Source organism: Ictalurus furcatus, chromosome 13 (assembly GCF_023375685.1).
Source record: "Ictalurus furcatus strain D&B chromosome 13, Billie_1.0, whole genome shotgun sequence".
Classification (NCBI taxonomy): domain Eukaryota; kingdom Metazoa; phylum Chordata; class Actinopteri; order Siluriformes; family Ictaluridae; genus Ictalurus; species Ictalurus furcatus.
The window spans coordinates 9479244-9502180 of record NC_071267.1 but is presented as its reverse complement, the minus strand read 5'-3'; the positions used below and the strand labels follow the sequence as shown (position 1 = coordinate 9502180).

Sequence of the window (22937 nt, the reverse complement as noted above, 5' to 3'; positions counted from 1 at the left end):
CAATATTAAATTTCCCCTAGGTGTGAATTAGTGTCAGTGTGTGTGCATGATCACTGCTAACTTTGACAAATAGTTCTGAAGCTTTTCTTTTTAATTGTACTGGCAGGATAGGTTACCAACACAAAGAGTCCTGAAGAGACAGGAGCTGAAATCCAGCATGTTCACTCAAAGTCACATGACCTATGGTAGGGTCTGATTGATTTCACCCTGTTTTGAAATCAGACCCTACCCCCACCCACCACCGTACTTTGACTAGTAATTAAATATGCAGTGCTAATGATTAACAGGGAGAAAGCATCAAGCCTTTGTTTTGTTTAATCTCACCAACAGAATGCACATGCTCAGGAATTTGTCACTTATTTATCTCAGAAGTTCAACAAAAGCCATACTTCTACTTCAGAAATCATCGACTGCTGGTATTTCACCCAACCAAAAGTGCTACAGCAGCAAATGCATAATCTGGGCACTGTAAAACATTTTTGCACAAAAGGCAAGACAATCATTAACACAAAAGATACATATGTACATGTGACAAATTAAAAGAAAAAACAACAACAAAAAACCAGTGGAGCTTTTAAACTGTAGGAGGAATTTTGTTTGCATGCTTTGGGTCCACCAGTCCCCTTAGAGAGAAGAGTCAATACTTTAATTTGTCGACACGACCTGGCCAAAAGTATCCGTACACCTGAATGTCTCATTCCAAAAACACTCGCGTGACCTGCACAGAGCCCTGACCTCATCTGCACTGAACACCTTTGGGAAGAACTGGAACAGTGACTGCACCCAATCAGTGTCTATCCTTATTAATATTCTCGTGTGAGCACTGAATGAGCACAAATCCCCAGAGCCACACTCCAAAATCTAGTGGAAAGCCTTCCCAGAAGAGTGGAGGTTATTATACCAGCAAGGGAGGACTAAATCTGGAATGAGATTTTCAAAAGGCAAATACGAGTGTCCACAAACCTTCGGCCATATAGTGCATCACTGCATTATACATTAGATCATGTTAAAATTGCTGTTATTCTGTATATTACTGTATAAAACTGCCAGGCAGTACTTACTTGCCAGTAGACACAGATACACTCATGATACACTGAGATACACTCATTTAATTGCCCTGGTGTTAACTATTTTGTCTTCACTTTAAACTTCTTTATCCTGTAACGTTGATCATGCAAAATTACCACACTCAATAACACTTCTGTAGATGTACACAATACAAGTAGCACTCACACACACAGCATCTGTACCAAACTTGTTCACACTTGTATTTTTATTGTACAAGTTTTTGTTCTTGTAAACAAAATTCACAAATTTGTCTTCAGCGTAAAAGGTAGATAAAAACAAGCTAAATGAACCCAAACCAGTTTTTTTTTGATCAATTAAATGTATTACAATCAAGAAAGGCAGACCACGAGACAGCAATATAGCAAAGACAGTTACATCACTCACTTTACCTCTATCCATTGTCACTAGTGCTTTCCAAGGGGCGTTTTGATTTTGTCAGATATGTCTAAGGGTTTAACTATATAAATAAATCTTAAATCACATAGGCCAATGTGTGTGTGTGTGTGTGTGTGTGTGTGTGTGTGTGTGTGTGTGCTGAATAACACAAATAAAGGGTTGTACAGTCTAGACAATTGGATTTAGGTCATGTTCCTAGTAAAGAAATTGTACTTTGTGAAATACCACAATACTCACGACACACAAACATGCAAATCATCAAATATGAAACTGAAAGAACTAACACACACAGATTTGCAGAGTATACAGTATATAGTTCTGATTCATCATCTTCTCACTATTATTATTATTATCATCATCATAATCATCATACAAGGTATGATACTTTTAGACCATGAAGTGATGTCACTGCCATTGCTAAGAGACATGATGCTAACCTGTAGTCTTGATACCTTTAAATGCAGATATTTTTTCCACTTCCTTTCACTTCTGTATGCAGTGGTATGAACTACTGACCAGCTTATAAGAGAACCCAAATGTTCACGAAGGCATGTGTGCGCATGCTTTAGGACACCCCCATATGAAACCAGATAGCACAGCACACTGAGAGATGCTGTAAAAGAGCATGTAAACATATTTCACGCAGAAATGCACAACGTTAACAGTCCTGCGAGTTAAAATCAATTCCTTTACTCTTCCATTGCAGACCAAGCTTCCTCAGCTTTCATGTAGTACTGATTAGCCAGTCTGCCCTTCATCGCCTCCATGGCGGCATCAGCTGCTTCAGTGAAGAGCTCGCCTACGGAGAAAGGACAGGTCGTTTGGGTGTGTCAAACCTCAGTAGGTTCATCTTTAAATGATCATTAAAAATTTTTTTTTTTTTTTAATTGTTGATTATAATCTCCTTAACTGTCAAATATTATTTATAAATGAAAGTACTGATTCAATTAATTGCAGGTTAAAAAATACCTCAAGAGCTCTTTTATATTTAATGCATGAACTAGAACAAAAAATATCATATTTGACCATGTACAATATTGTCACATTTATCTAGGATTTCCTTTATTAAGATTACAATAAACAACAACAACAAAAAATTATTAAACCTATTCCGAGACATTTTTACTCATATTAAGATTGACATTTTCTATCTATTCTATCTATCTACAGTGAGGGAAAGAAGTATTTGATCCCCTGCTGATTTTGTACGTTTGCCCACTGACAAAGAAATGATCAGTCTATAATTTTAATGGTAGGTTTATTTGAACAGTGAGAGACAAAATAACAACAAGAAAATCCAGAAAAACGCATGTCAAAAATGTTATATATTGATTTGCATTTTAATGAGGGAAATAAATATTTGACCCCCTCTCAATCAGAAAGATTTCTGGCTCCCAGGTGTCTTTTATACAGGTAACGAGCTGAGATCAGGAGCACACTCTTAAAGGGAGTGCTCTTAATCTCAGCTTGTTACCTGTATAAAAGACACCTGTCCACAGAAGCAATCGATCAATCAGATTCCAAACTCTCCACCATGGCCAAGACCAAAGAGCTCTCCAAGGATGTCAGGGACAAGATTGTAGACCTACACAAGTCTGGAATGGGCTACAAGACCATTGCCAAGCAGCTTGGTGAGAAGGTGACAACAGTTGGTGCGATTATTCACAAATGGAAGAAGCACAAAAGAACTGTCAATCTCCCTTGGCCTGGGGCTCCATGCAAGATCTCACCTCGTGGAGTTGCAATGATCATGAGAACAGTGAGGAATCAGCCCAGAACTACACGGGAGGATCTTGTCAATGGTCTCAAGGCAGCTGGGACCATAGTCACCAAGAAAACAATTGGTAACACACTACGCCGTGAAGGAATGAAATCCTGCAGCGCCCGCAAGGTCCCCCTGCTCGAGAAAGCACATATACATGCCCGTCTGAAGTTTGCCAATGAACATCTGAATGATTCAGAGGACAACTGGGCGAAAGTGTTGTGGTCAGATGAGACCAAAATGGAGCTCTTTGGCATCAACTCAACTCGCCGTGTTTGGAGGAGGAGGAATGCTGCCTATGACCCCAAGAACACCATCTCCACCGTCAAACATGGAGGTGGAAACATTATGCTTTGGGGGTGTTTTTCTGCTAAGGGGACAGGACAACTTCACAGCAATAAAGGGACGATGGACGGGGCCATGTACCGTCAAATCTTGGGTGAGAACCTCCTTCCCTCAGCCAGGGCATTGAAAATGGGTCGTGGATGGGTATTCCAGCATGACAATGACCCAAAACACACGGCCAAGGCAACAAAGGAGTGGCTCAAGAAGAAGCACATTAAGGTCCTGAAGTGGCCTAGCCAGTCTCCAGACCTTAATCCCATAGAAAATCTGTGGAGGGAGCTGAAGGTTCGAGTTGCCAAACGTCAGCCTCGAAACCTTAATGACTTGGAGAAGATCTGCAAAGAGGAGTGGGACAAAATCCCTCCTGAGATGTGTGCAAACCTGGTGGCCAACTACAAGAAACGTCTGACCTCTGTGATTGCCAACAAGGGTTTTGCCACCAAGTACTAAGTCATGTTTTGCAGAGGGGTCAAATACATATTTCCCTCATTAAAATGCAAATCAATTTATAACATTTTTGACATGCGTTTTTCTGGATTTTCTTGTTGTTATTCTGTCTCTCACTGTTCAAATAAATCTACCATTAAAATTATAGACTGATCATTTCTTTGTCAGTGGGCAAACGTACAAAATCAGCAAGGGATCAAATACTTTTTTCCCTCACTGTATTCTATCTATCGGCAGATACTGTTGCTTCTTTCTTTAGCATCAAATAAATGCTTAAAAGGAGCAAAACTATCTGCCATTAGAACAAGACTAGTTCGATCCTGAAATTAGTTTACTATATATATATATATATATATATATATATAAAAAATAAAAAAATATAAAAACCAAAAATATTTGGTTTATGGAAATGATATTCAAGATATTTTCCCGTGCTAAGATGTCAGTTTTTGCAGTGTAAGCGTAAGCATTTATGAGTACAAACATCAAGTAATCTTTGACAGTGGCCTTTCTTCACTGAAATGGTATGAACAATGAAAATCATAAATGGAAGAAAAAAGATCTGATTTTTCGGTTTGAAAATACGGACAGAGGCGCAAACAAGAAAACCTTAGCAGGTGGTGCATGTTGATGCATGAGATGGCAATTTTCCCAAAGATATTCACCAAACAACGGTACAAAAAGCTCGGCAAAGTCTGGTGTGGCCACAAATGAATAATAAATAGCTCCTCCGTTATTGTTACCAACCAAAGAGACGATAGTCTCGCCTTCTTGTTGTCTACTGGCTCTGCTCACAAGACTGAGGCCTGGGAATTCACAGGTCAAAGTGCACTTAAATAACGTGGACAGGAATTTAAAGTAACCGCAAATGCGCCTTTCATGTCCCACATCCTTTCCCCTTCAGTGACCAGGCATTTCCGCCGGATTATTTTTTTTCCACCCCCTGTTTTTGTGTTTTCAGGGTGCATGAGCTTAATGCTTTCACGGATGTGCTGACATTTCTTGTTCATTTGGAATTCAGTGGAAATTACCGTCAGAAATTACAATCCATTTGGGCCCTGAAGAAGCGAAACGGTCGGACAGCATTATGCTGCCTCCACCATGCTTACAGTCAGGTTTGGGTTTTGATATGCAGTGTTATAATTTCTCCAAACATAACGCTGAGCACACTGACCACAGTGTGTAGTGCTGTGCAACACCCAGGTGGCCTGGATGGTCAGCCGTGATTTACTTCACGGTACCCTAACCCTGACTTAGTGAACATGCCTGCAGAAGCTTACTTATCAAGCCAGACAGGGTTTTATCTAACTTTCCTTTCTAAGTTGCTGATGAGATCTCACCAAGAGACATCTTGAATGTTTAACGTGAAAAGTACTGCATGCATGTTAAATAAACTTGTCTTTTTAAGATTGTTTATTTTTTCCACATGTAAATATTTACTTCTACATAAATGAACAGAAAAACAAACCGCTGTAAGGATGTTGTTTCTATATCTAGAAAACAGAGATGTCACACCATACATCTCTAAGATCCTTGCACAAAAAGACTGTGCATCTGAATGAATTTCTGTCCACTGGACTGTCAATTTTATCACAGAGGTTCTCAACCCTTTGTAACTACAGCTCCCCCATCATGTGACATGCCCCCCCATATTGGAGGAGACCAGGTATAATGATTATCTATTCTATAATATATATATACCTAATCTATAATCTGTTTTTGATAGACAGCTAGATTTTTTTTGCACTTTTTTAAATGACTTTTCATAACATTTATGATTTTTTTACATTAACTTTTATAAAACTATATAACGGACAGGTCTGGAACATGAATGATGAAAAATGTTTCTGAACACTATGATTACTTTGAACAAGAGAACTAGACTGTAATAATGTGGACTATTTTACATGTAAAACATGTTGCATTCCATTCGTCTTACGTTCTAAAAACATTCGTATATGAAGGATGTAAATTGAAACGAAGGGCGCGTCTCGTTATCCATGACGTTGTTAAAACTCCGGCTCTCAGTCACTCACTGAACAGAGCAGACGCAGAGAGAGGTGAGAGTGCAGCGGGAAAGCAAGACCTCGCGCTTGCAGGACAGTACTGGAGACATTTGGAAAGTTGCTAAGGTTTGTCCAAAAAAAAAATCGCTAGATGCTTCTTTTTTTTTTTGCCAAAAAAAAAAAAAGCTGCTAAAGGGGTCTGAAAAGTCGCTAAGTTGGCAGCACTGGTCTAAACTGACAGCTAGATAAAAGACAGGATAAGCTCCGCCTCTCCCCAGCAACAAGAAAATACAGAGGGAGAGGGAACGCGGGGTTTTTCATTTATACACATTCTATTTGAAAAGCAATAAAATACACCGAGTACACAAATGATGCCCCTTTCTGATCTCTCTGCCCCCCTGGTTGAGACCCACTGTTTTAATAGAAGTTGCTTTTAAGACAGTGAAAGAACACTAAGTCTAAACATCCATCCATTAAGACAGAACAGAATTAAATAATAACAAACCTTAGCTGTTTGTTAAATTGCATTTCCACACATACCCGCTCTCTGAGGATTTGCAGCAAGGCCGAACCTTCCCTCTTGGTACATCTCGGCTAGACGAGCTAGGAGGAGATAGCGTGGTTCGTCCTGCATGCCGTCAAACTCTCCTCCCTCATCATAATCGGTCATGTTTAGTGCACTCTCATACCACTGCAACGCTTCCTCCCAGTCCTGAGTCCTGCACAACGCAAATACAATGAAAGGTAAATCGTCCGCTATTTACAGCTTAAGCCATTCCCTACTTTTTCATTAAACGTGTGGTGGTCTGGGAAAACCTGTCCGATGGCGGTGTGGCTAAACGCATCAAGGCGGAATACAATTCTTCTTCTAATACGAGACTGATTTGATCTTTGGGTGTAGTTAATGTTAGAAATATTAAAATAGACATTATTATTTTGTACCTATTAGGCGGGAGGTTGGCTCCTGTATCAAATGCTCTGGCGACTAAAATCATACTGGGTCTGTCTCCAGCCTCAGCAGCCTGAAGTAACAGATGGAAGCCTTTCTTTCTGTTCTCTTCATTGTCCTGTTTTCCCAGTCCAGTGACGCATACAGAAAGTTATTTCATTTAGAAAGCAAGTTCATTTAGTTAAGAGCTTTAGAGGAATAATAAAATCCGAATGAAACAGCAAACGGTACCTGCAGTTCAATCTCAGGTAGAACGTGATGTGGCAGCTGCAGATATAACTGACCAAGTGCTACAACAGCTTCCAATTCGCCGCACATAGCAGCCCTCTGTAGGTGATACACAGCAGAATCTTGGTCCCATGGGGCATCTTTTTCACAGAACCGACCTCCTTCGTGGTATCGGACCATGGCTAGATGTACCTGATGGTGTGGAAGCAGACTTTAACATCCACTGTAGCTCCAACATGGATTTCCCAACTCGTACGCTATTAACATACATGGTATAAAAATAAAAATCTTGTGATAACCCAAGTAATTCTCTCACAAGCCTACACGCAACTACATAAAAATAGTGTAAAAATGCAGCTATAACTATCAGACTACCTATTTTCTTATTTTCACCAGATAACAAAGCTGTTAAAAAATACAAATAAATAAATAAAAACCCTAACATGCCCACATACATATGGATCGATCTAGTACGGCTGAAAATAACCACTTCAGAGGCACTTATGTCCCGGGTAGGTAGCACACTTCATTTCCCATCAGACTGAGAGAAAACAGTGGGATAAACACATAACTTTATGAATAAACTTAATGTAACTCTCTAGAGAGAGAGAGACGGAGAGAGAGGGTTTGATTTGGGAGATTTGGCATCTTATGTTAAACTCTCTGTGAAAACCCTCGTATTCAATTCTGCACTGAAATTTGACAAATGCAGTAGTTAAATCTAGTTTTTTTGCAGGTTAGGATTCCTACCCAAGGTTAGGAGATTTTTTTTTCCTTTGTAGAGTTTGAGAGAGTGATGCATGCTTTTCTTTCATCTCAACTCGACTACTGCAACTCATTTTATATAATTAATATATATGTAGATAGATAGATAGATAGATAAGCCAATCTTACATTAATACTTCACAAACTGTTCAAAATTCAGCTGCTAGACTTTTGACTCGTACCCATAAATATGAACACATTAGCCGTCGTATTCTCTTTACACTGGCTGACGGTCCGATACAGAATCGATTTTAAATGGGGATTTAAAATTTGCTCAGGTGGTAGAGCGGGTTGTCCACTAATCGTAGGGTTGGCGGTTCGATTCCCGGCCCACGTGACTCCACATACCGAAGTGTCCTTGGGCAAGACACTGAACCCCTTGCTCCTCATGACAAGTTAGCTCTGCTAAAATTGGTGTGTGTGTGTGTGTGTGTGTGTGTGTGTGAGAGAGAGAGAGAATGGGTGAATGAGAAACAGTGAAAAGCGCTTTGTAGAACCGCTAAGGTTAAAAAAGCGCTATATAAGTGCAGACTCTTTACCATTTGAGTGCAAATACGTCTGTTAGATGTCTAAGGTCATCTCAGAGATTGTTCCTAGGTCTAGACTGAGGTCGAAGGGCGACCGAGTTGTGAAATAGTTTACCGATATCCCTTAGAGAAACTGACAGAATCAGAATTGAAATCAAAGTCCAAGCTTACAATTGCTCTTAGAGTCTGAAGGTGTAAATTTGTGCTTTGATGCATCTCTTTATCTTGCATTGCGGTTTGTACAGCAGAGCTGTATTGATGTATTTTTGTGATGTTCCTTTTATTATGGTTGTACAGCACACTGGTCACCCACTGTTGTTTTCATTGTGCTCTATAAATAAATTGATTGATTGATTGATTGATTGATATATAGTGGATGAAAAGGTACTCTACCTTGCCCAGGATGGATTTGCCAATTTTCCTTTCAAGAAACTGCGAATTCAGCCTCTCCACCTCTACTGCCACACACGACGGCCTGTGAACGTGAGCACGGGACGAATGGAAGAAACTCCATTTTTCCTCGGTCAGCTGATGGGTAGAACAAACACATATATAAAAGAACAACGATGGAATAAAGAATAAAAGAAGAGTGCAGAGTTTGGACAGCTTGTGCAATATTTCTGCATTGTTGAAAAGGCAAAAACCATCAACCTCAGTTACTAGACAAAAAAACAAACAAAAAAAAACAACACCACACCACCACCACACCAGCACGTCAGATTGGGAGAAAATAAGCGTAACCTTTTTTGCTCCAGGGATTGTTTTTAATAAGAGTGAGATCTGGCAGTTTAGATAGTTCCTTGGAGATCAAGAGGAGGATTAATGGAAAAAAAAAATCATATCTAAAAATGCTCATTTTGACTATGCTTGCAGAACAACTTCTATATTAACCGTATATGTTTATTTCCCCAAGAGTACTAGCGCTGAAATTATCTGGTCTTTGTAACTAAGATGAGGTTGTTTCCTTTTCAGTTCAAGTTTCAGCCAACTCATCACAACAGGTAAGAACCGATTTGCAATTCCAAGTGGCAGACCTTTTAAGAAGATATTTAGTGTGACCCGGAGACGGAATGATCAGTTCACGGTTTTATAGGAATGCATGCTGATTTCAAACAGACACGGAAGACGAGAACGTGAACATGATTACATTTAGAGAAATAAAGGGAGTGGTGATACACTAGCAAGTCTCTTAATTCTAAAGGCAAACGAGGGCCTCTTTTCAATAAGCAGCAAATTTACATGCAGCACAACAAGATCAAAAATCTTCAAATGTCAAGGACATTTAAACTAAAAACATGGCTATGCTTCTGTCTTTGGGAACTGAATGCTCATGATTTATTCATTTATTAAAAATATCATCTAGGAGCATGCATTGGAGTACCAAGACGCAAGGGAAGACCCGAGGCCAATCTGCCTTATAGGTTCACAAACAATACTGATGTTCAAACCAGACGGCAAGCCTAAACGTGGTGCATGCAGGAAATCACCGTCTGAGATTCAGGGAGGTTTAAAGTAACGGAGAGCTTGCTGGCGTTACCCACCAGTTTATGCTGAGAAAGGTGAGAGGAAGGGGAGAGTGATCAACATTGGAGAGTATTGTAAATGCAGGTTATGGAAAGATGGAGAAAGTGTGAGGTGAGGAACACATAAAGGAGTGTGTTATGTGATTATTTGATTATGACTCGAGTGGGGAACTGAATTAGGTGGTATTTACCCGACGGACACTGTCTTCATCCGATTCAGAGTAATGTCTGTTGTACAAAGGTCGAACCTGCATGGTGACGTATAAAACCCACTATCATAGATGTGAAGAATCCAAAATGGTATCTTTCATTACTAGAGGTGTTTAATACACTTAACCCTCTCCTGCAAGATTTATTACATTCAGATTAAAAAAAGTAATTTTTTTTACTTGAATTAGTTAAAAAAAATTTTGGAGAAGAATAGTAAATAGGTAAATTGTTGCCGTATGGCAACAACGTGCAATGGTGGTCAAAAATGTATGAGATTACAATTCCAATTACTGTATTTTCCAGACTATAGGTTGCAGAGGAGTTTTTTTTTCCCACCACCTAGTAAGCATGTAAATTTATATCTTCTAGAAAGGAATTACAGTAGTGGATTTACTCTCTCAAAATACATTAGATCCATACATGTTTTGGGTGAAGTATCTTTTTACTTCTTTCTCTTGAAACATAAAATGAAAAAAAAAAAAAGTGCAAAGGCAAAATGTTTTTCTTACTTTGAATGTGAAAAAATATAATATTTGAGAAGCCTCGTGTCTTTTTTACTATGTAGGCCCATTTCAATTCATGAATGCACATCCACAGTTCCATTATCGCATGTTGTTGCCATACGGCAACAATTACATTTTACAATTTGACAGAACACTCAAAATATATAAACTTGTTTAAAGGACAAAAATAAATAAATAAATGTTAACAGATAGTGTTTACATTTTTTTCCCCATTTAAGTAGTTTTGCCTAAATATTGAAAAAGTTATCCAATTTTGAGAGCCCTCAAAGTTAAAGATTCATTTTTTTTTTACAATTACATAGAAAAATTGTAGTTTTGTATTAATGCCTATCAAAAAAAATGGAGATAAATTAATTATTGCCATATGGCAACACCATACAGTAAAGGGATGAATATTATTACAAATTAAACATGCCTATTTAAATAAACAAAATCACATCTTCATGAGCTTTCTTTTATTTAGAATGTTAAGTAAATATTGCTTGTATGATGCTGCACAGGTGGAAAACTAAAGAAAAGGAAGTACCCTCATGTCATGGTGTTCTCCGGGGTCTCCTTCGCTGCGTTTTTCACTTGGGTAACCGCTGTCTCCTCCACTCTCTGAGTCCTGGGAATGAAATATGATTTCAGGTCTTATGACTCTACTACACTAATTTGCTTGTTTAAAAATAAACCTTTTTTTTTTATTATTTAAAACCCTAACCTTTCGATTCCAGTTGTTTCTGTCCACATCATCTGTTTCATGCATGCCTGACCAACCTGCAAAGACCAAAACCACCTTTACGGTTTCAATGGTAATAATAGTTTATTCCAGTATTAGGGAACTTTCTAAACAGTGATAGTGAAACCTTGATATACTTAGCAATAAAACAATGCAAGATTAAATGTGTATAACGAGAAGCGCAGACTAATCACACATCCTTTCGTAGGAGACTTTACCCAAGGGGGAGCGGCTTGCAAAGGCGCCCAGGCTCAGGGGTGAACAGGGAACGGAGTCTGCGTCGCTCATGTTCTCGTCAGCAGAAGAAGTCTCCGAGAGACGAGACAGGAGAGGGGGTCCACGGCTGAGAGACGTAGTCCGCACCCTGGGAGAGCCACAGTGCTCCTCGGAGCCACGGAGTACGGTCTTGGCTGACTGCTAACCCGTTAAGAAAACAACACAGCCCGTGAATTTTCATCAAAAGTGAATGAATGAACGAAAATTCAGGTGTCTGTTTCAAAACACGGCTAAAAAAAATTTTTTAAGTAGGTTAGCTAAAGCTAGGTGTTTAAAATCCAGTCAATTCCTTCACAGTTCACTCCAAAGCCACACCCCTGAAATACATGCCAAGATTCATTTGCCTGAAAACTAGTGCAAGATGACGCGTTTAGTTTTTTTGGAATGGACAGACAAGTACTGTACTGGACAAGTACTTCTTGTGACTGGTTTTAGTCCAGGGTCTTGTTTTTCTTTCTCCTGGCTATCTTTAGATGGCTTATCTCTTGAAATTGTTATTAATGATTAAGCTCTCTTAAAGGCTGGACCCTAACAGATGGCACGAACGGTATGCGATAAACTAACCAGAAGCTTGTTGGTGTAGTCCAGCTGAGCGCTTTCTGCAGGAGCCAGGTCAAAAGGTGTGAGGCCCATACTCTTACAGATCTTGTTACACAGATGAGAGTGGAAGAACAGGGCCATGCCCCGTACGCCTTAAAGACAGATACATTGTCATGCTGAGAAAGAGAACATCAGAAACAAGTCCTTGTATACTCCTTTCTGTCAGAAGTGAACCAGATATTAAAGTGCAACTATTGTGGTTTTTCAGATATTACCTTTCATGTAGTGTGTTATAGAGCTGATAGTGAGTCATTGACTCTCAAAAGAAGGAACCGATTCTGAATAGCCGTTCGTAATTCCAGACTTACTTCCTGTACTAACCTACGTAGGTTTGTAACAAAAACCCCGCCTCTGGTCTTCATCGGCTGCTCGCAAACAGACGGAGCTGAAACTCGTTATTGTAGTGGGCGTTTCCTTTTCGACACACACTGACAGCGGTAGACCAATCACAACAGACTTGGAAATCTGACCAATCAGAGCAGAGTATGCTCTCTGAAAGGAGGAGTTTAGAATGAATCCTTTAGAACGGATCATTGAACGAGTCGTTTGTGACATTGAGGGGAAAAAAGGTAACACTGCAGTTTAAATTACGAGCACGTTAAAGTGTTTTTTGACCGCGGATGCGTGTAAATCTATTGTATGAGACCTTTAAAACAAAATTAGGCACGTTGCAAAACCATAATAGGTGCGCTTTAACTCTTTGTTGTAGACTCCAGATAGACCATGCACAAGTGTTTGTACTGAAGAGAAAGATATAGATAATTACCCAAATTTCCATCACCAAAGTCAGTGCCCTTCTCTGTGTGGATCTGAGGGTCTGTGTAGAGGTCTCCAACACCCTGAATGTCCACAACTATCAGCTGGTGTCCTGAGCGCTCAAACGTAAAGTGACTGAAAGCCTAAGTCCACAGAATTGTTGCGTGAACACCGGCTCGTGAGACGTGTGAATTACAGATCACTTTCGGTGGCAGCTATATTTTGTGCGTGATGAGACATTATACCTGAGGTGTAAGACGTATGTTGTCGTCCCTCACGAAGCCAGAGTTCGAGTTGTACTTGATGTACTGGCCTTCGATGTAATGCTCCAGGTGGAAAAGCGGTTTCCCTGGGCGCGAAGATATTTCCACAACACACATCTGCATAATGTCAACCTAACGTGAAGACACACAAACACACCAGCTTGCTTTCTGAAGGGGGGGGGGGGGGGGTGTTCAACAAGAGACTAGGAGCCTAACAAAACAAAAAAGAAAACAGTACCTGCTTTGGTGGCCTGTGGCGATTATACTCCTCACCCCATAATTTGGCCTCCATTTGTAACCGAACATCCTCAAAATAAACATCTCTGTCCACGGTCTCCATGTACCGTTTAGCCACGTAGTTCGATGCTGATTTCCAGTTGAAGCTATGGGAGAAGTTTGACAGCTTTTTTCTGCAAAGCAATGAAACATAGCGTCACACAGTTGCCGAGTGTGAACAACAACTGTAAACCACAGTAATAAGGAAGTCACGCTGTAACCGTGTCTATTTACCCGAGATGAAGATTAACCAGTACAAACTAGCCAAGAACTTTACTCAAGACAGTGTGTTATGAAAGGAGTCATGATACTGCAGCTATTCTGCATTAGATTCTCTGTAACTGTTTCCATGTCACCCAGAACAGGAAGCCATACCCTAATACAAAACCTCCAAAACAGGAATATTGTGCCCTTATCTGCTATGGAAGGAGTGTATGAACATGCTCAAGAGTAAAACTTCACAATACTTACGTTCGGAAACACTCTCTCATGGCGCCTTTTCCAAAGGGCTGTAAAAGAACAACAGTCAGAAACGACAAGTCAACTAATCTCACTAATGTGAAAAGCACACTTCATGGTTAATCTAACAAGCAACTGTGATAGTACTGTTGTTACCTGGGCAGACATCTTGATGAAGACTTGGTCCTGCACCCATTCACCAGTAATGGCATTGTACCTACAGGGTAACCAGGGCAGACTGTTAGGATGGCTGCTTCCACAGAAAAGTGGCATCTCCTTATCTATTTCGTACAAGACCTAAACTAATTTCAGGGACGAACAGAATGCCCGATTACGGAGAACGGTGCCACGATGGAACCTCTATCTCACAATTTGATGTTGTGAGATTTTTTTTATCCTCTATCTACTTCCTACATGTAACCTTGACATCATAAAAACCTTAAACAAACACGTTGATTCAAATAAGAAAAATGTTAAAAGACGCCTGATTAGAAGCGTAACGCTGGTCTCAATATTTTTGCTGCAGCTGCGCTGAATCAAACTAGTATGTTCTGAGCAAAACACGTCCGTTAATGAACATATGGTCGTCTCTGAAAGGAGGCGTGGCCTCTATGCCTCTTGGTCCCAATCAAGGAGGTGTGGCTCTTCTCTCCTCAGATTTTCTTCTCAATCATGTCAAAAAACCTCGTCCTATTTCCTTTTGCTTAGGTAATGATGTGTCAGTCTTTTTTTTTTTTCTCTGGTTCCAACTAAATTATATTGACAGACAATATATTGTTAATTATTTGGTTTCAAAAAATCCCTTTAAACTAGGATCTGCTGAGTCTCTTGCAGAAAAACAGAATTCCCACACAGTATGGTGCACTCCACAAAAAACCCGACCCTGCCAGCATGTGTCTTTTATTTACACAAGTAAACGTGCACAGCGCTCCTCTTAGGCAGAACACTCTGTACCATGGGGAGCATTCCAAGAGGAGCACAACCCCTACTATTGGCTGTACTTCAGCACTGACACGTTGCCACCAGCTGTATATCAAGACTGGAAGTGAAATATTTTACTGCCATGTTAAATTTAGAACACAAATCAGAACATACAACCAACCACGACCCCTTCTGCTTCCCCATGCCTCCGTCACACGCTATTATGATGACAGAACAGCTCATTAAATAATGACAGCATTATTTCACGCGGCGCAACGAACACACTTTTTAGGATTACAGACCTGTATCGAACGCAGGACTCCGTCTCAACATCTTCTAGATGAAACTCAGCCCAGGGGTCCGGCATAGCCCGTGCTTTCTCAATAGCATGTTTCCAAGCAGCCTAGGCACGAAGAAGAAAAACAAAGTTCATTTTTCCTTCCAAACCACTCTTAAACTAATATGTCCAGATTTCTTTCTTTTTCCTGTGTTGATTTAAAATGGACATGCACAAGAATTTATTAGCTAAATGTAGAGAGGAAGAGACAAATACAGGAAGCGAGCGGGGTATGCTACACGATGAAATAGAAACAAAAAAGTTCATGCAAGGATTATTACGTTCGAATAAACAGTGAAATCGATTCACGTATAGAAGCATCTGCATGTTCATCAACACTAAAAATGCTCCAGAAGCTAGCTCGTACTTTACATCATGATTTTGGCTGACCTACATGGCGACGATCCAAGACGACACGAGTGCACAAATATGAATCATCAACAGTGAAACAAGAGAAACACGACGTGACAGATGGTGCATCATATGAACGGTGTTATGGCAGACGTATGAAAAGTAATCTATCGAATAATTGTAACGTTAACATGCTGGATGGTTTTGTTTGCTTTTGCTACCCTAATTCAACTAACTGCACACATGCCACGAATACTGTGGCACTGCAGCCTATAATTAGATTTTTCAAAAGGTTACAGTTCAACAGTGTACACATGTAGTCGTACACGTATGTCCAGATATTTGTGTGTGTAAGAGATAACCATGAGATCTGGACCAACAGTTGAAAGTGGTTTTCCTTTAGGGTTTTATCTGTGAGTGATAATCATGTTTACCAAATTCTTTATGAAGCCATTACTTTTCACAGGGGTTGTTTCCTTGCAGTAAACAGCTGAAACAGCAGGTGATTATGGGGGTGAGAGAGAGAGAGAGAGAGAGAGAGTGAGAACCTAAATTGCAAAATAAGGGCATGCATAATAGACTATGGGAAGCCGCAGGGAGAAAAAAGATTAATGATGAAAGGAAAAGAGAGGAGCAAGGGAAAGAAAAAAAATTCAATTGTTGAATGCACATACCCGACCTTTCTCAGTTAAAGACCCAAACCTGACAGAATGCACCTCTGGGTCGGTTTCGTTTTTGTTCTGAAGGGGAGGAGGTTGGGGAGCAGATACAGCGCACAGTTAGACATAAACTACTACACATTCCCTATTTTGGACAGCATTAGATATGATTCCTCTTCTGCTTCTTCACGTAACAGAAGCACTCACACGCACTAACCACAACCAAGTGAGCTACAGTAAACACGAGTCCCAACTAGAACAGTGCACCAAGGCAAGGCATGCACTGAATATGTTGTTTAAAAAAAACAAAAACAACTTGAACGTTAGTCTTGAATGACGGCGAAATTACGACAACAGATAGAAAAAAGCGTCTGTACTTTCGAAGACGTTTCAGGAAGCAGGTCCTGACCAGCCTCTAAGAATATGCTTCAGACAGGGCTCTTTATCTTTCTCTATATATGGCCATTTATGACTTAGTACTACACGCAAGACGGATTTTGCTGAGCTCCGGCATTTTTAAACTTTATTCAGCAACGGATTGTGTAGTGTTATGCATGATCTAAAAACATTTTTTTGTTTAATAATGTTTACGTGTAAACAGACAGGTAGGTCCGTGCAAGGAAATATTCTCACTACGATATAAAAGATTCATTCATGACACATTCACTTGGTTGTTATTATAGGATTTAGACTTAGATCACCAAGAATAGTCCTAAAGATTCTTGATTAATAATAATAATATTTCATTTGTATAGCGATGAGTAAGACAGCCATAAAAACAGGTGTTACCTTGAAACTGTAAGAGGTTTGGGGTAATGAATTAGAGAGTTGTTTATGGTGGACGAGGCCACTGAGGTAATCACAGATGCCTTTTGTGGGGCTGATGGGGTCATCGGTGATGGGACAGATGTAGAAGTCATCCTCATCATCATCAACCGAGCTGCCAGGTCCAGAAGACACAGTCCTGCTGACAGAAGGTCTTTTCAGACTGTCCACCTCCTCCATACTGAACATGAGCTCCTCTTCAGCCATGCTGATCTTTAAGTGCTGGGAATAAGTAATAAACAGCACGAAATAATAATAAATAAATAAATCACTAAAATAAACAATGACGCTTTGAGATCCAAGAGATCAGTGAGGCAGTTGTGGCTCAGATCACTCTGGTCACTAGTGTTGTGCTAGCACAAGTCAATTATTCACACCAATAGCAAAAGCTTAGCTTCGTTAGCATGCAGCCCACACTGTGTCAACTTAATTCTACGCAACATAAACAATATGTTTTTTTAGGCTAAAAATCATCACAATATACTTTAGTGTGTTCATTTTCCGGGTTTTGAAATGTTTCATACCCAGCTAGCAGCTAGCCTGCAGATATTAAAACACAATCAAGTAGGAGTGCTAGCTAGCAATGAAAAATAAAAAATAAATAAAAAAATAAACATCACTTACACACCTTTCCTTAATATTTAAGGCTTACTTAATACTTAAAAAAAGGCTACTGTCCGGAAGGCATAACATTCACCACGTAGTCTTCTTTTCTGTCCAGTAATTTCCCCAGGTTTGTGCAGCCGGAAGTGCAGCGACGTCTTAATTTGGATGTTTTCAGGGGAAAATTCACCTTTCCTGTCTCAAGTGGAAATGGAAAACACAGTGTGTCCTACTATCAGCTCTGCCCACTTCAGTCCTGTGCTAGAGTGTGACACACACACACACACACACACACACACACACACACACACACACACACACACACACACACACACACACACACACACACACACACACACACACATTGATCGAGCCAGTGCACTCCTTGTCACTACACAGCCTACGTGGCGCCATCTACAGCCAAATCCACATGCCTTAGTTGTTTACCAAGACATACTACCATTTCATTAACCTCATTTCATTCCTCTGTGTGTTTATAAAAAAATGCACACCAGGCTGATTATTTGAACCAAAGATGTAAATCATGCACCAAGATAATCTCTCCATTAAATTGGTACAGGTTAGTTTGGAGATAAATGATATTTAAAGCTACCAGTAGATGTCTCCTTGAGTCTACTAATACCAGAAAATCCTTATAGAGTCATGTGTGTACTGCAAACCTCGCCCACAGCGGCATGACTTCCCTGCACGGATGGCACGTACACACACACCCAGAAAATCCCGGCTCTTTTCAGTGAGTCGATTCATTTGACTCACCAATGAGAACCGACTCCTTGTCCTCGCCATTTTCTTTCACTCTGAACCATAAAAGTTTACGGTGCGATGCTTTTTTTTGTCTAGGGATTGTTCTTCATTTCCGTCCATCCTGGGACGGAAGTTGGTAATACTCCCTGAATGGGTGCAGGGTACCATGTAGCCCCACGTTCACACACTTATTCACACTTAGGATACACAGTTAAGCATAGCCATGGCTGAAACTGTTCCGTGAAATCCATCCATCCATCCATTTTTCCGTGCCGCTTATCCTACACAGGGTTGCGAGGGAGCCTGGAGTCTATACCAGGGAGCTTGGGCACAAGGTGAGAGACACCCTGAATGGGGTGGCAACCCACACTCACACATGAATTCACACTCTATAGGCAATTTGGAAATGCCAATCAGCCTACAAAGCATGTCCTTGGACCGAGGGAGGAAACCAGAGTACCCAGAGGAACATGCAAGCTCCACACACACAGGGAGGATGCAGGATCAGAATCCCCTTACCACTAAGCCACCGTGCCTGCTGTTCCATGAAATTGTATTATTTAATTTACTAAATAACATTTTATAATTGCATTTTATAAAGATCTATTTATACTACAGTTAGTTAGGACGTTTCATTATGTGTACCTCTCCGCTTGTCTGTGTTCGGCACATAAAATTCCACTCCCTAGTTCAAAATTGTTACACAGTGCAGTAATGTTAGCGACATCATCAACAGACTTGGCAAACAATACTTTTCAGAAATATAATGTTTGACTTAAAATATGAAAGCTCTTCAGATGAAGATGAAAATTATTGAAGGGATGCCAATTTCCCCAGAAGGCACCTTTAACGGGAATGTACAAATCATTGTGAGCTAGCTAGCCAGATAGACGACGCACTATAAAGTGAGCGTGGCTTCCTCAGGATCTATTTTCACTCAAGTAGCAAAAATAAACAGTACGTTTGTCCATATTGTGTCCGAAATGTCACTTACTCGAAATTAATTTCTTGTTTACAGAACTGTTGTATTAAAGCAGTATCACACTCTCAAGCATGCTGTTATACTGATATGCTGATCTTGCTTGTGCAATATTGCTTAATTATATGCTTGTAACATCAGCAAGATGCTACAAATGATCAATGACAAATACAGTAAGTATCCCTGCATTGATGTTATTGTGCCTGCTATGTCAGTGCTTCATTCAGAAGGTTCATTTCTGTTATCATAACTGATCGTCTCCACTAATTAAACACATATAGCACATCTTCAATAAGCATCAGTGCTGCAGATCCTCAGTCATTCTGATTCAACAAACTAACAGGTAACATACAGCTCAGATGGTGAAAAGAGGTGTAGATTTAATTATTTTGAGCTTGTTACACTGCAAGGCTCAGTGGTTAAAGGCTCTGATCAGAAAGGTGTGGGTTCAAGCCTCAGTACCATCAAGCTGCCACTGTTGGGCCCTTGAGTAAGTTCCTTAACCCTCTCTGCTCCAGGGATGGTGTATCATGGCTGACTCTGTGCTCTGAATCCAACTTCCCAACAAGTGGAATATGCAACAACAACAGAAAAGAAGAAGAAGAAGGTTTCACTGTACTGTACTGTATTTGTGAAAATAAAGGCTTCTTCTTCTTAAGCGTGACTGCAAAAAAAAGAAGCAAGCCTGACTCATAAATGCAAATCAGCTCTGACCGTTCTCTTAAAAGAACGAGTTTGAACAGCTGACTCATTCGCAAACGACTAACTCACACATGCCCCTGAAATATAGCAATATACAGATTTCTTTTGTGCTCATAAAAATGCATAAAAGTGCACTATTACAATTGTCTGTATAGGATTTGTCTGCTAACTGACAAAACTGTGTACAGATATAGTTCAACTCATTTAATTTTTGGGAAGTGTGCACGTAGAATAAACGGTAGGCCACTCGGGCAGAAACTGAGGTGTACTCCTGACAGAAAACTACAGAAATTGACCAGAATTAAACATTAAACTAGTATGAATATTAACATACAGCGGGCACCACATGAAAAATATCAACTTAAGTTGATAGTTAACTAACAGCACATCTCAGCTATAAAACAGATCTGACAGTTAGCACTTTGATAGGTGAGATTTCAAAGCAACATGAGGCAACTAACAGAGTTTCATAACGGTCAGATAGTGGGTGCCCAAAGTGCAGAGGCATCAGTCACAAAAATGGAAAAGTCTCCTAATGTTATAGCAACGTTTGTCAAATGTGGACAAATGCCACTGGCAAAGAGGAACAGTGGTCTCAATTTGAAGCTTACTGACAGGGCTAGACGAACACTTTACAGGATAGTTCCTAAATGGCCACAAAAGGAAACCACAAAAGAATGAGCAATTTTATGTCCAAATGTACATCAAGAATTTGACAAAACTGGAGTTCATAGCAGACAGGCCATTCAGAAATCTTCTGTATTGAAGGCCAGTGTTTGAGGATCACTTGGTGGAAGGAGCACAAAACTTGGAGTGCTGAGCAACAAACTAAATTAATATGGCTTGATGAGTCAGCTTTCAGCATAAATCTAATGTCTGGTTGGATTTATTTTCAGACCAAGCCAAATAATGCTTCAACTCACAACGTCCAACTGTTAAATAAGCTGGGGATCTATAATGGTTTGGGCAGCCATCTCGTACAAATAATTGAGTCCCGTGATTGCTTTGAAGAGTCATATAATAGTGAACCAGTATGACTCAATTTGACAGGATCAGATTCCCCCTATGGTGCAAATACTCTCACCTAATGACATTCCCGTATTCCAGGGTGATTAATGTTCCCATCCATACTGCTAAAATGATTTAGAAGTGGTTTGATGAACGCCAGGATGAAGTTAAGTGCCTTCAATTGCCTCTCCAATCACCCATTATTAACTTTTAAGGGACGATCTGGAGCATAGACTACAGTGTAGATATCCACCTCCTTCATCTCTCAAAGAACTGGAAAGAAAAAATAAGTCCCATCCAATCACGAACCATTCAGGAATTGTGTGATAGCATTCCAGGGTGGATAAAAGCTGTTCAGATGTCCTTATTGCTATGAATATATTGTTATTGGTTTCCTTTATTGTGTCCACCCCTACATAATTAAACCAGTTTGTTTGTCTGAGGAAATAATAATGTAGGCCCACAGATTAGATGTGTTTGAATAACTGGTTTTGTCTGGGAGATATTCCTCTGTAGGCGTGTTTATTGTATTATCAAGCCAAAATGAATTCTAAGCTGCCATTTTATTACCCTTTTGGTTCATTTCCCTGGTCATATTGTGTCACTGTACAAAAATATCTTATTTTTCTGGAATTATTCATCAAATTTGATGACTGATTTTAACTACTACACCACCATGTGCACACGGATGGGGGGACTTGATGAAATAAACATACACCCAATTATTAAATTCGAAACAAAGCAAATGTTGTGGAACTCAGATGAATATAATGCTAGTTACAGCCAATCTTGTCAAGGGAAACCAAAATCTTTCCATGGACCTCCATTGTCTTGTAATTAAATCTCGCCCCTTCCAATATGGCGGACTCTGGTGCTGTGGTGAATAGCAACAGCGGCTAATACGCCGTGTAATGTTTCCTACATTTGTAAATGCATGCAAGTATAACTAGATAACTAATTTAGCTAACCGCGCATGATTATTACTCGAAAGTCACCGTAGAAGCATATCGAGCTACTTTAGAGCTTTGATTTAACTATTTCGGGAACGTGGTAGCGTGGCCGAGTGGTCTAAGGCGCTGGATTTAGGCTCCAGTCATTTCGATGGCGTGGGTTCGAATCCCACCGCTGCCAGACTCTCTTTTCACCGAAACACACACTCAATGACCACTTTATTAGGAGCACTATACTAATACTAGGTAGTACCTTCATGTGCTCTCAAAACAGCCTAAAATTCTTCGTGGCATGGATTCCACAGCATTACTTTGAGATTTTGGTCCATGTTGGCATGATCACACCACACAATTCCTGCAGGTCCGTTTTCATGCTGTGAACCTACCGTTCTATCACGTCCCATACTGTAGGTGTTCTACTGGATTCAGATCTGTGACTGTGAAGGCCACTGGAGAACATTGAACTAACTGTCATGTTCATGAAACCAGCTTGAATAATATAGTACTGTTTTAAGTAATACTGATTATCATGTTGAGTAATATAGTACTGTAAGCACTTTATTAGGAACACTATACTAATACTGGGTAGAGCCTCCCTTTGCTCTTAAAACAGCCTCAATTCTTCATGGCATGAATTCCACAAGATTTTCTTTTGAGATTCTCGACTTTTGCTTTGTTTCACGCTGCGTTATCATGCTGGAAGTAGCCATTAGAAGATGGGTAAATTGTGGCCATG

At 40.0% G+C, this 22937-nt stretch overlaps 1 protein-coding gene and 1 non-coding gene across 4 annotated transcripts; one reads left to right on the top strand and one right to left on the bottom strand.

The window, feature by feature from the left end:
* Positions 1 to 1245: 1245 nt before the first annotated feature.
* eef2k (eukaryotic elongation factor 2 kinase) lies at positions 1246 to 18082 on the bottom strand. Of its 3 annotated transcripts, none has more exons than XM_053639947.1 (19): positions 17823 to 18082; positions 17159 to 17416; positions 16385 to 16450; positions 15325 to 15425; positions 14258 to 14318; positions 14114 to 14151; positions 13605 to 13776; positions 13349 to 13498; positions 13114 to 13246; positions 12312 to 12439; positions 11690 to 11888; positions 11454 to 11509; positions 11277 to 11357; positions 10208 to 10264; positions 8887 to 9021; positions 7205 to 7393; positions 6967 to 7091; positions 6565 to 6743; positions 1246 to 2263 (listed from the first exon to the last, which is right to left on the bottom strand). In XM_053639947.1, exons 2-19 carry the CDS (start codon positions 17399 to 17401, stop codon positions 2154 to 2156), a joined length of 2223 nt encoding a protein of 740 aa, XP_053495922.1. In that variant the 5' UTR covers positions 17402 to 17416; positions 17823 to 18082; the 3' UTR covers positions 1246 to 2153. The 3 variants fall into 3 exon arrangements, with proteins under 3 accessions (XP_053495922.1, XP_053495923.1, XP_053495924.1); XM_053639948.1 differs by having other exon boundaries at positions 11690 to 11885; XM_053639949.1 differs by lacking the exon at positions 10208 to 10264.
* Positions 18083 to 22300: 4218 nt separating this feature from the next.
* On the top strand, positions 22301 to 22382 carry trnal-uag (transfer RNA leucine (anticodon UAG)). Its single transcript has one exon. It is a non-coding gene; the product is annotated as a tRNA-Leu (tRNA).
* Positions 22383 to 22937: the final 555 nt, after the last annotated feature.